General features: G+C 37.6%; 1 protein-coding gene across 18 annotated transcripts in view; it reads left to right on the top strand.

Moving 5' to 3' along the window:
* LOC128022506 (discs large homolog 1-like protein) overlaps positions 1 to 17,301 on the top strand; it is a 126,627-nt gene extending 109,326 nt beyond the window's left edge. For 9 of the 18 annotated variants that reach the window (XM_052610165.1, XM_052610238.1, XM_052610212.1 and 6 more), the window contains 14 exons: positions 2,832 to 2,958; positions 4,630 to 4,795; positions 4,938 to 5,040; positions 5,691 to 5,805; positions 6,432 to 6,608; positions 6,901 to 6,967; positions 8,855 to 8,954; positions 11,167 to 11,208; positions 12,915 to 12,965; positions 13,069 to 13,170; positions 14,000 to 14,172; positions 14,436 to 14,545; positions 15,098 to 15,189; positions 16,271 to 17,301. In XM_052610165.1, coding sequence (XP_052466125.1) covers positions 2,832 to 2,958; positions 4,630 to 4,795; positions 4,938 to 5,040; positions 5,691 to 5,805; positions 6,432 to 6,608; positions 6,901 to 6,967; positions 8,855 to 8,954; positions 11,167 to 11,208; positions 12,915 to 12,965; positions 13,069 to 13,170; positions 14,000 to 14,172; positions 14,436 to 14,545; positions 15,098 to 15,189; positions 16,271 to 16,377 — 1,532 coding nt within the window. In that variant the 3' untranslated portion in view covers positions 16,378 to 17,301. Of the gene's footprint in view, positions 1 to 2,831; positions 2,959 to 4,629; positions 4,796 to 4,937; positions 5,041 to 5,690; positions 5,806 to 6,431; positions 6,609 to 6,900; positions 6,968 to 8,854; positions 8,955 to 9,212; positions 9,247 to 11,166; positions 11,209 to 12,914; positions 12,966 to 13,068; positions 13,171 to 13,999; positions 14,173 to 14,435; positions 14,546 to 15,097; positions 15,190 to 16,270 lie in introns of all 18 variants that reach the window. The other 9 variants (XM_052610257.1, XM_052610271.1, XM_052610266.1 and 6 more) reach the window with 3 other exon arrangements.
* Positions 17,302 to 18,631: the final 1,330 nt, after the last annotated feature.

Here is an 18,631-nt window from a genome sequence, read left to right as displayed (position 1 = left end):
ACCACTACAATAGAGTTCAGGTGGTGAAGGTGAACTCTGACCTGTGAATTTTTATCACGTGGGAACTTGTGACCAATAGAAGATATTATTAAAGCTCTAGGCTGCAGAAGAATGTATATTTGTATATTACGGATGCTTAAATTCTAGTGTAACCACTCTATACAATACCAAATTTTGGTTTTGGTCATAATGAAATGGAAATTGATGCTATTTTCTAAATGCATTTTGATGGATATTATTGTTAATTAATGCATTCAAAGGTGTGTGTTTTTTTTTTTTCTCTTTTAACTCGATGTGGTTTCATCCAATCAACTACAGTTGGTTAGAACCACATCCCAGTTCTACTTCTTATTCGATTATTTGTTTTACTCAGAACCATAATACTGAAGAAATGATCTGTCACTACTATTACATTAAACTTTAGGATAGGATATTACATGAGGCAACCTCAGCATTTACTACAAACATTCATTATTTCATTCAGTTAAAATAATCTATTTTACCCAAACTTTTCATTTTATATTTTATGCCTATAAGAGTATTGTGTTGTTCTGATGTTGTATTGACATTGATTCTACCATGCATATTTGTTTGATGACTTTGTAGCACATTTCAAATCGGTCACATGGGAGGTTTCTTTTTAAGTTCTGATCACTGTAAATAAAGCAATGCTGTTCATTAGGTTGATAACTAGGCTATAATATATAGTGGAGCCAGCAGACATTCAATCCCATTCAATCATGGCTGGGATCACATGGTCAAGTCTGTATTGCTAATCCAAGCAGCAGTATCTTAATGCATAGAAGACAGCATGTAGAACAGTAGTACATAGGCCTCGAAGAGCAAACCTGAGTCTTGAATTAATGAATGAGAAATCATTTTGTAAAGTGAGCACAATTATTTAGCAGCCTGACTCAGGGTGTAAAATAATGCTGTTTATAGCTTGTAGATGGTGTTCAAGTGCTTTTTGGGCGCACTGATCTGCTTGATTTGGTTAGTGTATTGCAGAGGGGGAGCCTTTGTGTCAGTAGATTACATTTTTGTCCCTATGGAGAGCCATAAAGCATGCATTTCACCATCTGTTGGGCTTTTTTTTCTTTCTTTTTTTTTGTGCCACTCTGTTGCCCTCTGCTTCGCCTGAGGGTAAAATAAGGTTTCTGCAGCTAAGCCTCTCCTTCTGTTATAGGCCATAGTACAGTACTGTAGAGAAAACACTATTGCCACTGCTGCTTCCTGCCAACTGAGCCCAAATATACATCTCACAACAATCAGAGAACTCATTTCAGAGGATAGGTAATAGAAAAAGACCTGGATAGATACATACACTGAACAAAGTTAAAAACACTGTTTTTGCCCCCATTCTTCATGAACTCAAAGATCAAAGACTTTTGTTAATGTACACAAAAGGCCTATATTGTACACAAATCTGTCTAAATCTGTGTTAGTGAGCACTTCTCCTTTGCCGAGATGATCCATTCACCTCACAGGTGTGGCATATCAAGATGCTGATTAGACAGCATGATTATTGCACAGGTGTGCCTTAGGCTGGCCACAATAAAAGACCACTCTAAAATGTGCAGTTTCATCACACAGCACAATGCCACAGATGTCACAAGTTTTTAGGGAGCATGCAATTTGCATGCTGACTGCAGGAATGTCCACCATAAGCCATCTCCAAAGGCGTTTCAGGAAGTTTGTAAATACAACCGGTCTTACAACCGCATACCATGTGTAACCACACCAGCTCAAGACCTCCACATCCAGCATCTTCACCTCCAAGATCGTTTGAGACCAGCCACCTGGACAGCTGCTGCAGCAATGGGTTTGCATAACCAACGAATTTCTGAACAAACTGTCAGAAACTGTCTCAGGGAAGCTCATCTGCTGCTCGTCGTCCTCATCAGGGTCTCCACCTGACTGTAGTTTGTTGTCGTTACTGACTTGAGTGGGCAAATGCTAAAATTCGATGGTGTCTGGCACTTTGGAGAGGTGTTCTCTTTCAATTATCAGTTTGCTGATATCATCGTTGTGGATTGAGTGGCCCATGGTGGCAGTGGGTTATGGCATGGGCAGGCATATGTTATGGATTATGAATACGGGTGTATGTTATTGATGGAATTTTGAATGCACAGAGATACCATGACGAGATCCTGAGGCCCATTGTTGTCCATTCATCCACGACCATCACCTCATGTTGCAGCATGATAATGAACAGCCCCATTTGCAATGGTCTGCACACAATTCCTGGAGGCAGAAAACGTGTGTGCGTGTTTTGTTCTCTCTTTTTTCAAAAAGCAATTAAGGGAATGTTAAAACACAAAGCTCTTTGGGATAGTTGACAAAATCATTCAGTACTTATACTAATATCTATTTTCCTCATTTTACCATCATTTTGTGATTATGCAAGTATGGATCATACTTCCAGTCAACAGTTCTCATATGATGATGCACCTATACCCAGGCCTTTTGTAATTAGCTCAGATAACTGGGTGCTTCAAATGAGACCTTTACAGAGAGTAACAAAGAAGAGTAAAATAAGGATAGGCTCAGTTTCACACTGACCCCCAGGTCTGTTTCCCCCACATGGATATCTATGAAAGTGAAGCCACAGTAGTGGCACAGGTGCTAAAAGCTCAGCTCAGGGTATCATTTACAGTCAGACTGTGTCTGTTTCTCAAAGGGATGCAAAATGGATAGCATATAATTGTGCATTTCTGGAGGACTGGGTAAAAAGAGATCTTGGAACTCTTTGATGCAAGCTTTTAGGTAATGCAGATCAAGATGTTTCTATGACCTGTTTTATTGTCTGTGCCTGTTTTTCTCTTTCTCAGCCTATTCGCAACACATGGAAAACCATATCAGCCCTCCAAGCTATCTGAGCCAGCCGCTGCCTCCGGTGCATTCTGGACGCTACTCCCCGACCCCAAAAACCACGGTGGGGGATGAAGATGTAACCAGGTACTGTCAAAAACTGTCTACATAAATCTGTGATGGCTCTTATACTCAATTTTCTTTTTTTTCTTTTTTGCCATAATGCAGTGTCCAACAATGCGTTACTGTCTGTCTGTATGCATCAACGTTTTACTCTTTTACTGTTTAAATAAACAAAACAAATTATGGTCCTTAAAAGGGCTGGGTATTGATACAGTTTCCTGATTTAGTTCCTTTCTTTGATGAAAGAGTAGTTTATGAGTCTTTTTCAGTGACTGGTTAAAAGGAGTGGCTCATAATATTCCTTTTTTTTCAGACTACATATTGCTGGTGCTGTAAATGATTTTGTGCAACTCAACAGAAAGGTGTTTTCCTGCCATTATTATGTGGTAAACTTAGTATCATCAGTTGATCGCCAGATTAATCTTATACTTAAAAGCTTATTGTTTGAGTTCAACAAAAGGGGAGCTTCAAGCTGCTTCAAGATTATTTTTATAATGTGATGCCAGAACAAGTCAGTACCGTGATGCCATGTGTGATGTTCAGGATGATATCATGACCTGTTTAGTCGATGAGAGGCTCTCTGAACTCTTTTGATATAGTTCACCGGAGTATCGAATTGCTTTTTACTTTTACTCCGGTCAGCTGGCCCAAGCTGTCAATGCTTCACTGAGGGCGTTGTCAGTTGAGAGGGCAGATGGCACTTACCCTTTCAGCATGTCATCCACGTCTGAGAAACGTGATGATTTTACAAGTTTAAATCTATTTTAATTTTAGAATTGCCCACTTTAAGAGAGCACAGTAAAAAAATCTAACTGGTTGCAAAAAAAATGGTGAGGTAATGCCATTTATCCATTTATTACTTTTAGAGAATTCTGACCCAAAACGACACATCATTGCCAATTTAGCAATTTGATAAGCTCCCAATTTAGCCCATCCATTTGATGCGTGGGTTCATTTTCATAAAAACCACTGTGCATCATCAAGCCTCTTAGCCAGCTTGCCAGAAAATGAATAAACAAGATTGTCGTAATCCAGCAGAACGAACGATTCTATTAATCTGACCATTTAGGCGCATAGGAGAAGTTAAGCGCAGCCTGAAAGAAGCATGTGGCACATTCTAGATGTCATTGTATTCATTGATGTTTTTTATCGCAATGAAATGATGTGATAAAATGGTGTTTGATTTTACAGTATCAGTATTGTAAATTAGCCACAGGATGGTTTTGTGGCTGTGTGTAGTAGAATTAGACCAGCAGTGCCTCCAAGAGGCCAGTTATATGCACTGACCTTGCACTCTTAAAGGAGTGTTCATTTGTGGCATAGAAAAATTCATTTCAATTTGCCCCTCGGTTTGAAAATCACATATTTAGTAATGCACTTACAGAAGTGTTCAAGGCACCTGGAAGCAGAAATTTGATGCTCATATATTTTAATAGCATGTTAAATATATTAACATAGAAAACAGTGTCTAGACTCTAATGATATTTTACAGTATTACTGTTTTTACTATATTTTTATCAATTAAAACAGCCTTGGTGAGCATAAGAGATTTGTTTTTCACAGGTGGCCTTGTCATTAAATGTGATCTTTGATAACTGTTTGTTTCAGACAAAATGAACAGTTTGTGTATGATGATGTGAGTCTGTAGGTTTAGTTTTTTAATGTTGAAATAAGGACAAATGTTTTTATTTTTAGCTTATGCAAGGAACCCAGGAAGGTGGTGCTGCATCGAGGCTCTACAGGGCTTGGCTTCAACATAGTGGGTGGAGAGGACGGAGAGGGCATATTCATTTCCTTCATCCTAGCCGGGGGTCCTGCAGACCTCTGTGGTGAATTGAGGAAAGGAGACCGTTTGGTGTCTGTGAGTATTTTCAGATGAGCATCTAATCAGGAGTATTTCGTACAGTATTTAGCAGACATACAGAGCTCAGTGCTAAACAGTGTGCAAGACCACTGTCATAATGCTAATCCTATTGATATAAAAATGGCTGTACCTTTCTTAGGTGAATGGAATAGACCTACGCAGTGCCACTCATGAGCAGGCTGCGGCAGCTCTGAAGAACGCCGGACAAACAGTCACCATTGTTGCCCAGTTCAGACCAGAGGGTGAGTCTTTCTCAATGGAAAACACTGGCACTCATTAAAAACAAACCAGAAAGCAATCAGTGATCAGCGGGAGAGTCTTAGCTGTGTTATTGCGAGAAGTAAAAAGCTAATAATCCAATACTCCAGTTTTATAGCCTTCTTTTGACTCCTTTGTACCGTTAAGTTGGGTCTTAAAGAGAACTCATAAAAATTTGATTTGGATATTTATTCATCCAGGTCTATCTGTTAAATCAAACCATTATACTCTGAACAATGATGGTACATTTCTGATGCTTTGTCTTTCACTCCCCTTTTTGTTTTTTTAGTAAGATTTGCTTTTATCAGCAATAGACTCACATTTTAAAGTATTGATCCTGACAATGGTTGTTCAGCATCATTTACATCTGTGCGACATTTACATCCTGTGAACATTTTATAAAAGATTGTAAAAGAAGGCTTCTGTGATAGAGCACAAATTGGTGTCCAGTTGCTACTTAGTATCATGACAAAGCTTTGAACATGTGTTTTATTGATAACATTGTTTTTTTATGCATGTATATTCAGCAACACTGAGTCTTCCATTCCCTCACACACACTGTGTTTTATGAGGGCATTAAATAGCAGCATTCTGGGAAATGTGCAGTAGTGATATTTGTGGCCTTGTGTTTTAGAGTACAGCCGATTTGAAGCCAAGATCCATGACCTAAGAGAGCAGATGATGAACAGCAGCATCAGCTCAGGCTCAGGGTCCCTGAGGACCAGTCAGAAGAGATCACTATATGTCAGGTACTAGAAAAAAATCTCCAAAAGAACTGGAACACTGCATATAAAGTCACTATGAAAACAAAACTGACAATTCATATTTTTATGGAATATTTCAGTGCTTGTTATAAATAATTTACACTGAACTGACTATTATCTTTTTTAATGTTTATTATTCATGTTGCCTTGTAATATTTAATCAATCAATATTAACCTCCCCCTTCTTCTCGCGATGACATCTCTTTTTTGATTATCTGTGTAATACCTCCCCGCCAGCAACCTGTCACTCACATGAGATCACAGATATTAGTTAACAACAATGATTCAACTGTCCAGTCAATTCCTGATGGGCGAAATCAAGTTCTACATTTTTTTTTCTTGTTCAGGAAGCTGTTTCACATGGATATATACGACACTGTAGGAAAGAATAGACAATTACAATGTCCATTTTATGTCAAAGCTGTTTTCTTTTTTACTAAATTGTATATTCAGAATAAGATATCTTATATTTGCAGTTTACACGCGTCTATTGAAATGGTTTAGCAATTTTTAAATCTTCAGGTCAGACTTTACCATATTATCTCAGCTAAAGGAGCAAGTATCTAGTCTGTGTTTTTCCTTTGGTCTTACTTTGACTGTATTTTCTGCAGGGCACTGTTTGATTATGATAAAACAAAGGATTCTGGGCTGCCCAGCCAGGGCCTAAACTTCAAATTCGGAGACATACTGCACGTAGTGAATGCTTCAGATGATGAGTGGTGGCAGGCACGGCAAGTCACTCCTCAAGGAGAGGCGGAGGAAATGGGCGTAATTCCCAGCAAGAGAAGGTGAAAGATTCAAGCTCATAAAATTACAAATAAAATGATTATTATTATTTGCAGATACATTTAGGCTGGTAGGTTTACTTGGATGTCGTTCATGCTGACCTTTGTGTTTGTATTAAATGGTCCCCCAGCACCATTCCGCCAAAGTCTTCAAGAATTTGAGTTTATCATTATGTATGCTTAGCTGATGTGCTTGCCTTAAAGATGTTCTGATGAAGGAGATTTAAATGCAGAACAACTGATTGATTTTGCATAGCAGCTATTGTAATACGAGATCCTTATTTTTTCTCTCAAGAGTGGAGAAGAAGGAGAGAGCAAGGTTAAAGACCGTTAAGTTCAACTCCAAATCGCGAGAAAAAGGGGTGAGTGAACCTTTTCTTACATGCATACCTACAAAGATTTAAACAATGCTCTGTTCCAAAACCAAGTGAGTTTGCTTTAAGTAACTGATTTGCAACACTTTGCATTGAAGTAAATTGAGTAAATTTGGGTTTAAAGCAACATTTCTCTCAACTTGTCCTCCACCTTGCATTAAGTTTAGAGTTCATTTCAATATGTTCTGGGATTGCTTTCTCTGCAAACCATAAAATACCATTCAAAAGTTTGTGGTCGATAAGATTTTTACTGTTTTTGAAAATACAGTAAAAACAGTAATATTGTTAATTATTATTACAATTTAAAATAACTGTTTTCTGTTTTAATTATTTTAAAATGTGATTTATTCCTGTGCCATTACTCCAATCTTCAATGTCACATGATTCTTTAGAAATCATTTTCCAGATTTCCTTTAATTATAAATGTAGAAAACAGTGCTGCTTTATTTGTAATACATATTATGACACTTATCAGTTTTTTTTAATGAATATAGCGTTTTGTTAAATAGAAATATTAAGTAACAATATAAATGTTAATTTAATGCATCCTCACTGATAAAGATGGTAATTCCTTTCATTTAATAAAGAAAGAAAGACATCCTGCTGACCCCAGCCATTTGATTAATTACATTGGCATGCTTCCTTAGATTTTGTCCAAAACGTGGAATCCTAGAAAGCAGCATTTCAATCTGCTGCACTTGCTTCCTTCCTAATGGAGCAACCTTTTCATCAGGAGTATCATACTTGGCAGCTCACTAGGGATTGGAACAAAGCTCTTATGTTGCTTTTACTGTGTATCTAGAATGACTTTGAAATGCATTTCAGATCGCTTTACAAATTAGTATTTGCTAATGTTCCTACCTCTGTGAAAATTTGACCATTTGATATTAACTCACGATTAATAATGCTCAGTCAGTGCATTCAGTGGAATGTAATATTCTGATACTAATCAGTCTGCCAAATGAATGGCACAGTCTAAATTAACAGCATGCATAGCTGCAAGTGTCGCAGGCCCAAAAAATGGCCATATGTTATATAACACATATAACAGTGCTTTTATACATCTGTAACTCATTTATGAGGCATAGAAGTCAAAACACCAGATTATCTAACAGCCCTAGAAAACATGCATGATAGGAAAACGAAGGACAAATACGCTTGCCATTGATGTCGGACTGCTCCTCCTCCTGTATGCCACACCTCACCTCTCCTGTCCTTCATTCTCACACTTTTCTCTTTTTACCTACCATCCAGCGCTCCCCGATAATCCATAGTGCTGCAGTGTAAACCAGCCAGGCTTATAACTGATCACTGCATAGGAATGGAAATGCACCTGTATTCCTGGTGCTGCATATGCTTAAATAATTTTAGATACAGGCTGTTTTCCCAGCAAAGTATTTCATACTATATTGGCCTACCCTTGAATGAAAGAAAAGGAAATCAGGCCCACTTGCTTTTTGTTTTGTTGCATGTCGCTGCTGATAAGAAACCAGCCACAATCAAAGCAGTTATAGGCCTCCACATGCTTGTGGCACACTCGCAATGCTTCTTACCCTCTGCATGCAAATCTGTCCGTCTGCTTCTCTTGTGTTTGAGATTTCCTGCTGCTAGCTGTTTTTAAATCTGTGACTCAAATCCATTTATTTGTCCACTTCAGTTCTTCATGCGTTTCATATACAATTCTGACTTTGTGACGTCCTCCATTAATTAACATCTATAAAAAAGAAATTGTAGCAGTGGGATTTAAATAAGGCGTCAGAGGTCCACAAAGTCAAGAGCAGGACATTCATCCTTTATTTTTTTCATATCTACATTAGACGGCACTCTTCCCCTTCCCTTCTTTTCTTTTGCCCTCCCCTTCCTTCTCTTCCTCAGCAGTCCCTCAATGACAAGCGTAAAAAGAATCTGTTTTCCCGCAAGTTCCCTTTCTACAAGAACAAGGAGGCCAGTGAGCAGGAAACAAGCGATGTGGACCGTAAGTACAGAAATCAGCACTTCAGCACAATGCTGGGCAAGAATAGGGCAGCAGCAGGTCAGAAGGACAGAGGTGGGCACTGCTCGACTGGACACAGCAGACATCAGAGCCTGCTTTAGATATAGCAACACCAGTGGACAGGGACAGCTTGGTGCCTGCTGTGTTCAGTGGTTGGACCAGGCCTTAGAGTGTCTCAGTAACCCTTGTACTCTTGTGGTTGTTGTCTCTCTTGTTGCTCCCTTCCTGACCGATCCACAGGACAACCCAGATGACATGCTATCCAAAGGCCAGAGTAAGTCTCCCATGAAGATGCCTACTCGGTCACCTCTGGACCAGACTTCCACTCTATCTTTCTTCCTCTCACAGATCTCATTACTCACTCTCATAATTCATACAGTACAAAACAAACAGTTTTTCTATATCTGCTGTTGATGGTGGAGGTGAAAGGTTTTTTGTTTTTGTTTTTTACTTTCGGTCTCATTGTGCTCTATGGAATTTCCTCTTATTCCGTACCTACATACTTTATTTTCCCTTGATGAGAAAATCTATTATTATTATTAATAATCTGATATTTATTTGCCATCATACACTAGATAGTCAAACTATTATCTAATTACAGTTTACTGTCAACTCCTCAAAGGTCCCTTGTAATGGTAATGACTCCATCAGATCACACTAATATGGGCAAAAGCATTGAAGACACCTTCAAAAATAAATTCCAAATACTTTGTAACTAAATGATTTTTGGGAATGGAAATTAAATGCGAGCTGAAAACAAACCAGTATTTGCGATTTGCTGTTTCTGGTTGGAGGTTGTATCCTTAATGTGAGATTGAGGGGCAATCTCAATCTTGGACGAAACTTTAAATGCATCTTTGTTTGCGAGATGAGTCATCTTTTGCTGGAATATAAATAATAAAAGGGTTAGTTCACCCAAAAATTACAATTCTATCTTCATTTACATACCCCCATGTCATTCCAAACCCATAAGATTTTCATCTTTGAAACAAAAATAAATATATATATTTTTAAATTCTAGTCTTTTGAAGAGACATGATCACTTTATTTCAAGGGTCTCCAGCTGTGGGCTGCAGACTTAAGTTCCATCCCTGCTCCAACACAACTATATGTGATTTTCAAGTTACCTTGAAGACCTTTGATTACCAGGTTCAGGTTTATTTTATTAGGGTTGGAGCTGAACTCGAAGGTAGCTTTCTAAAAGCAGGGTTTGAGATCACTGTTTTATATGATGGTGATATTTAATTTAGGCATTTATTTTATTTATTTGATCTGTTCATGATATGAAGTAAATACATTTTAAAAAGAGAAATTTCATTTTTGCACATTCCCTTTAACATTTTATATCTGTAAATGTGCTAGTTCAGTCATTTTAAAACATGTTTGATATCATTAACCTCTTTGTATATTGAAAAATACTAAATATTGTAAAAACAATGCAGAGCGGGCTGTCGCCATCTTGGCAGTGTGTCACCATGCGTCACTCCAGGATAATCGATAATGGGCAAAAAGAGGCGTGAGCTGGTTGCTGAAACCACGGCCATCTAGTCACTCAAGTGGCCACGCCTTTAATTATGCAATAAACTTTAAGGCTTAAGATAATTTAAATGGATGAGTAATAATAAAAAATTGCCCCCCTCACAGTTGTAATGAAGGCCAAAATTAGCTATATAGAACCAAACCACTTTTTGAACCAGGCTGTAAAAATTTTTTTTCTGCTGTACTTCCTTGTGGAGCCAGCTTCTAGCGGCCAGTCGATGAATTACAGATTTTTTTATTCACTTCCGTGTTGGTTTCATGAGAGAGACCAGAAGGTTGCCGCTTGGATTAATCTCATGAATTCTGACCAGTTGTTTTAGAAAGCAGAGTTAAACTGTAATGTTAAATTATGTACGTATAACTTATTTGGAAAATGTTTCATTATTATTTATTTTACTATGACCAGTGCTAGACTTTGACACTTTGTCAACTGTTTAGAGTACAGTAGCGTATAACCTCAAAACTACCAGATACGGTCTAAAAGCCACAAAACTCATTTCATGGGGTCTCAGAAGATGCACTATGTCCCTTAGTGGTGTGAGTATTTCTCCACTGTGGTGAGACATGGGACGGGTATTTTTGAGTCACCTCAAGCATCATCATGTGCTCCTGTTCTTGGTTTTCATCATCCATTCCACCTCTGTTATGATTTCAGAGCACATGACCTCTAATGCCAGTGATAGTGAGAGTAGTTACCGTAAGTTCTTCCTTCCAACATTCCCATTCATCTACCCCCCCCCCCCCCCCACACACACACACACACATTTAACACTGTTACTCTCTCCCCTGTCCTCTCTGCTGTGCATTAATGTGTATGTGAGATCCATTTAATAATGCAACATAAAAATGAATACATTACCAAGGTTAATATAATAAATTACAAAGGAATGCTATTGTTGATTCATCAAGAGTTAACACTACTGCCTGCCCCCCTCAACTGAGCAGCACTGCAGCGAGACAGGCTGGGTAATGTTCCAGAAGCTTCACAGATACAATACCAAAATCAATCAGTGAGCCCTCTGCCAGCCCCTAGCTCAGTCTCCATAGCAACAGTGAACCCACCCCATCATTTCCCAGCCCCTGCCCTCTCTCTGTCAGAGACAGTCAGAGTCACAGTGGTGCTATATCAAAGCCACTCAAAAGATATTACTATAATGTCTCATGGGGGCAAGATATTACACACCGCTGTGATCAGCAGTAAAGAATGTACATTAATGCAGGGCGTTGGTCCTGATACATCACTGTTCAAAAGTTTGGGGTCAGGATGATTTTTTTATTTAATTTTTTTCAGTAAGAATACTTGAATGCTTTTCTTGAACAAGGACACATTAAATAAAAATGTATCTTGGTTTACACAAAATATATGAAGCAGCTCAACAATTTTCAACTTTGTTTTGTCACTTCAAATCAGCATGTCAGATTGATTTCTGAAGGATCACGTGACTCAGCTGTGCTATCACAGGAATAAATTACATTTTATATATATATATATATATATATATATATATATATATATATATATATATATTGTAATGCTTCACAGTATTATTATTATATATATATATATATATATATATATATATATATATATATATATTATCAAATAAATGCAGCCTTAGTAAACATAAGAGACTTTCTGACCCCAAAATGTTGAATGGTTGTGTTAAATTAAATAAATAAATACATTTAATTTTGTAGCTATTTATTTTTCTATGGATATACAGTACTTTAATACATTTTTAATAAATACATTTTGATTACTTGAGAATAAATTATATAGCTTAGCTATAGTGCAATGTAGCTCCATGACAGCAATATATACTTTTGCTGGAAAATGCAGTCATTCAGTGCCAGACATTTTGTTTGTTTTCCTTTGTGATCTCTCATACATGTGAATAACTAACAAATCGGGCAGTTAATTCCATTGCTTTGAAATAAATGCTTAATATTTTGTATTTTAAGTATGCAGTATGCTACACTTTGATGCAGAAAACAGCACTAGCATGTCACAGGCTCTTAGGAATTCTGCCCTTAACCTTGAAGAACGATGTTCATTCATTTACTGCATGTATCTGCCTGTAACTCATAGTGCACACGGGGGCAGTCAGACCTACTGAGATCCACAGAAAGAGCTCCACTTTAATCATTATGACATCATGATGGAGGACTCCATTGCTTTTCACTAATCATTTGTGCGGTATACAGACCTCTAGTGGCCACAAGGGGATCTCACGTAGCTGTCTCTGCAATTTCACACATTTGATAATAATAATGCATGAGCAGAAAACATTGCATCCATTTCAGGGTCTTAATATGCTTGACTGTATTTAATAAAACTATTTAACATTGCACAAGAATATTTATTTTTTTAAGCTTAACTGTATGTGTGTGTTCATTTCTCAGGTGGTCAAGAGGAATATGTGTTGTCATATGAGCCAGTCTGTCAGCAGGAAGGTAAAATGTTAATGACTGTATCAGCAACATCAACCCATGAGATTTCACATCAGTGATTCTTTACAGGAGAATGTGACTGATTTCATGAATGGTCTTTCCACAGTGAACTACTCGCGACCAGTGATTATCTTGGGTCCAATGAAAGACAGAGTAAACGATGACCTGATCTCAGAGTTCCCTGACAAATTCGGTTCCTGTGTTCCTCGTACGTATCTGTACACTGATTAGATAACATAATGAGGGAGACATTATTCCAGATGCTGCAGTGGAAATTACAGTGTTGTTTAAAAGCATGTCAAATAAAAAGACTGCACTGACATGGCTGAATATATATATATATATATATATATATATATATATATATATATATATATATATATATATATAAGGGCTGGGCAAGTTAACACCTTATTATTGCTTTAATGAATGTTAACAGTATTTTTTTATTATGAAAAGTCTATTGAATAGATTAATTCCTCTAGTAAGTGATGTTGATTATCATTCACATGGTTCTGTTTGATAGGGCTGCACAATTAAGTTGACCATATGGTTTATTGAGGTTATTGAGGTTCTATTTATTTAAAAACAATTCACAGTTCCAATTTTTTATTCAAACAAACAGGTTTGTAACCATGTAAGCTGATAGTAGATAGGAAATCCTATACTGATATAACTTACAAAAGAGTCAGAGGTTCTTAGCCAGGTGACCAAAGCAAAATATCACTTTAAAATATTGAAAATAAGCCAAAACAAGCATAAAAAAAGCTAAATCCAGATATAAATTGTTCTAGTTATGACAAACTCATGAAAAATACCCTCTCCTAACCCTCACTGAGCAAAAAATCATGGCCTTTGAATTTTGTGGCACAGAATAAACTTTATTTAATACTTTATGCATTTGTTCAAATTCATATACATACTGTATTTGAAACTACAAATTTGCAAACACTTGTTAACTAAATTAAGTAATTATACTACAACCATGGGTTTAGTACAGAAATTAATCCTGTAGCATATGCCGCTGTCTGTCTCAGATACAACAAGGCCGAAGCGAGATTATGAGGTGGACGGGAGAGACTACCACTTTGTTGTGTCCAGAGAGCAGATGGAGAGAGACATACAAGAGCACAAGTTCATCGAAGCAGGCCAGTACAACAGTCACCTGTATGGCACCAGTGTCCAGTCTGTCAGAGAGGTGGCAGAAAAGGTGAGATCCAGATTTATTTCTCAGCATAAAAAGTGCTTTTTCACTAAATACCACTAAATATACATACATTACATTTACCAGGAAACAATGCACAATGTTTACTTATGGTGTTATTGAGGAATGGAACTAAGCATTGTTTCTGGAGAAATAGGCACGATGTGCATGATACACCTGCACAACTGCTGACAACACAGGACTATAATACATACCATGCATCCTTATTGCTTGCTGTATGGAAACCTTGTCTTTGGTGCTCTCCTCAGGGCAAACATTGCATTCTAGATGTATCAGGCAATGCCATAAAGAGACTGCAAGTTGCTGTGCTTTACCCCGTCGCTATTTTCATCAAACCAAAATCAGTGGAGAACATCATGTGAGTAAAAGACAAGGAATCAGATTAGCATTTACAAAGAAGAACATTGTCTGTTAATAAGGTCACACTCCCGCTCTGACTTAAGGTCTGTTCACACCAAGAACGATAACTACAACGAAAACGATATTAACATCCACACCAGTGAACGATATTGTCTGTTTATTCCAAGTGCACGATTTAAATTCTCGAGCTCATTACAGCAGGATGGATTCTGATTGGCTGTCAATGTTTTTATTTGTTCATCAGCTGGGAAAAAATAGTTCTGAAAGTGATTCCAGCGATATCGTTTCTGTGTGCATTTATCTTTATAGTTGTAGTGTGGACTGCTGTTCTTTAATATTGAGAACTATTTTAGAACTATATCTTTGTCGTTATTGTCCTTGGAGTGAACGGGCCTTAATACATTTTCATAGTGCAGATGGAATAGGTGGGATATCTATTGGAGCACAGTTAAATCTATTTATTTCTCAAAACAGTTTAGTATGCAAGCATCACTGATTTATAAGAGGGTTTTTCTGTCTCCTGCTGTAATGCTGTTTGCTCTCTCCTCAGGGAGATGAATAAAAGACTGACAGAGGAACAAGGCAGGAAGACCTACGACAGAGCCATGAAGCTGGAACAGGAGTTCATGGAGCACTTCACAGGTGTGTTTGCTCAATCTGTCTGTGACTCTTGTATAGGCGTCAAGACAACAGCTAACCCCAACTCACATTTCTGATTTTACAATACATTATAGAATATGTAAAAATAATGAGGTCGGGGTTACACAGGAAACACAAACTGATTGAATGTAATTCGAGAACGAGAGAGAGTTGGTAAATATGAGCAGAGAAGGCTGTGAAAAATCTGCAGTGTTTATCTTTTTGGTCTTTTATTCAAAATATTAAAAAAGAAAAATTATTTGGCCCTGGCGGAATCTTCATTTTGTGCTCAGTGACCCATTTTTATGTTGATTTTGATGTTTGTTTTGATTGATGATCCAACCATCCAGCCAGTTATAAGATTTCTAGCAGAGGCAGTCAGGTTTAGATTTTTACTCTATTGGTATTTGATAAAATCCATAAAGCCATGTGTCAGAAGAGGATGTCCAGAACATTTTTGGTTTCATCTGACTATGGAACGCTGTCTTGTTTTAAGTTCTTGTTTTAAGTTGAAACCCTCCCAAGCAGCTTGTGGTCATGTACGTAGGTGCTATTTGATATTTTCTGAGTCTTTCTGAACTAATTTCAAATTTTTGCAATTCATCAGCTGTGATCCTTGGAGAATCTTTGGCAACTCGATCAAACGATCCTCCTCGCCGTGCATTGAAACAACATAAACACATGTCCACTTCTGGGATGATTTTTAACATCTCCAGTTGATTGGAACTTCTTCATTTTTGATCTAACAGAATTGTTGCCTATTGTAGAACTGCCTTTTAACTGGTTTAACTCATTGTGATGGATGATTTAAGTGACTCTGACCTTTGTGTTACCTCATATTTATACACATTTGAAACAGGGAATGATGGCTGGACAATTGGATTTTTTATTTTTAATGAAAAGTCATAAGGATAAAACAATGCAGATAAAAAGAGTTAATATAATATATTTTGTATTTGCATTTGCAAAGCATAATTTAGAAGATCAAATCTTGGGTTGTCTGTGACTGCTGGCAGTTTGTGTGATCTAAATGTATTAGGTGTTTTATTCTTGTCACCTCACTGTGATCATCTCTGCGTTGCAGCTGTTGTTCAAGGGGACACTTTGGAAGAGATCTACGATCTAGTCAAGCAGATAATTGAGGAACAGTCTGGGCCATACATATGGGTACAGTCCAAGGAGAAACTATGAACGCCTTCAGGAGTTTATCATCCCTCTTTCTCCGCCTGGTTTATTTATTGATTCTGTATTTTTTTTATTTCTGGTAATCTCAGTTGGGCTTCTGCAGATGGCAGAATTCTCTCAACAGATTAATTCCTTAATCCAGCATACTCCAATCTCTGTTCGGTCCTATATCTCCACCTCCTACTTCTAGTTCCTCAGTAGCTATTTCAAGAGAAGATGATCTGTCCTCGTCAGATCTTTACTGCTTCCATGCTTACAGAAAGCAAAACTATGCCAGACCAGCATCTGTTTACCAGGGGTTTGGAGAAGGTACAGTTCCTTAATGTTTAAGGGAGGTTACTTTGTAAGGACAAAGACGGCGATCTGGATTTTCTGGCACACGTCTCTTTGATTTGACCCCTTTTATGTTCTTTTCGTGTAAATGGTAACATGGAACTCAAGTCTCAGGCATCGGATTCATTAAAATGGTGAGAAACACAAAACTTTGCACGTCGTAGCTTCTAAAACCAGGTGTTCTTCCGCCCTTCTTTCTCATTGTTCATTTCCTCCATAGTCCTGTATGTTCCACACATTCTTTGTTGTTGATTTACTTCTCATTTGACTGTTGTATTGGCATGCTTATGCTCCTCATTCTGATTGTCTGTGTTATGGAGCCATTGTGTTTAGATGATGTCCCGCTGCACAGATGTGAGACGTGTGCCGCCACTGTTAGAATGTCAGTCTACAACAGTGTCTTACAGAGTACGTGTTTTCAACACTTTGATTTACATTTAGGAAAGTCTGCCATTTATAAGAAACTGATATTTTTAAGAGGCAATAAAATGTCACTGCGTATGTGGAAGAAATTTATTATACAATGAGATCTTAACAGATATTTAACCCTCCATAAACTGCCTATTTTGTTATAATAAAAGTCTATATTGAGCTTTACTTCAGCACTATTATGATGGGAGTTATTTTCTTGACATCGTAAAATGTATATTAGAGCAAAGGATAAATAAAATCAATAGTATGAATATATTTACCACCCTTTATTTTCCTAAACTGAAACAAATGATCAGATGCAGGGCAGGGGAATGCGGAGAAAACAGAGCCGAGCAGATGATAACACGATATTTGAAGCTAGTTCTGTCTCTTCCTCCTCTCTCCACCACTTCAACATCATCTGCTCCAAGTGTCCCCCTCTCAGACCCAAACCATCTCAGCTGGAAGAAGAGCTTCACTGGGCTGGCGCAGGGCTGGTGTTGTCCAGCTAGAAGCTCCACAGAGATTTCTTTTTTCTAAAGCCGTCATGAATAGGGGGTCTTGCCTGCTCTTCCTTCAACATGATTGTTTTGTATACTAAGACTGCTTGTTCTACCACCTCACTGACGCTGCTTTTTGGGGACATTTTGGGACTGGCACAAAAGAAACGTGTAAATAACCTACAGATCTGATTCATTCCATTGATCAAAACTAACGAGAATGGCTAATTCAAGAAAAATAAAACTAAATCTTTCTCATACAGCACAGTGCTGGTGTGAGTCTTCCTTCAGATGGAGGGCTTAAGTATATTTATAAGGTGACATCTGCACATATTATTCTGTCTAGCTGTACACATCTAAGCACTTCTGATAATGTTGTCATTGATTATGGCACAGATGTTATTTTGTGAGGCCATTTCTGGCTCCTTAAAGGGATAGTCGACTCAAAAAAAAAATTTTCATTTGCTTATTTTCATGTCATTCCAAACCTTTATGATTTAATTTCATCTTTGGAACATTATAGATATTTTTGAGAACACGTTCATACTGTATAAAAGTCAGTGGTCACTAAAACTGTTAGGTTACCAACATTCTATCAAATATTTTAATTTCAAGTAAGTATTATAGGTTTGAATCAACATGAGGGTGAGTAAATGATGACAGAACTTTCAGACACACTCTTATGACTTTTTGTGACTATTTTATGTGATGGCTAATTCAGGGCTGTCTAACCTTGTTTCTGGATTGCTGTAGTCCTGAAAGTTCAGCTCAGACTGTAATCAAATACACCTGAACCAGGTAATCAAGGTGTTCAAGGTAACCTGAAAATGACAGGCAGGTGTGTTGAAGCAGGGTTGGGAATGAAGTCTACAGCACGGTAGCTCTCCAGGAGCAGAGGTGGAGAGCCCCCGGCTAATTCAAATGAATTTGTATGATCAGCTTACTCTCTCCACTGATGGTTCGGTTTGGCTGGATATTAATCAAATCTTATGTATTATAGCAAACTCAAAAAAGTC

The sequence above is a fragment of the Carassius gibelio genome, chromosome A2 (assembly GCF_023724105.1).
Source record: "Carassius gibelio isolate Cgi1373 ecotype wild population from Czech Republic chromosome A2, carGib1.2-hapl.c, whole genome shotgun sequence".
Classification (NCBI taxonomy): Eukaryota; Metazoa; Chordata; class Actinopteri; order Cypriniformes; family Cyprinidae; genus Carassius; species Carassius gibelio.
This window is presented reverse-complemented; position numbering and strand designations above follow the sequence as displayed.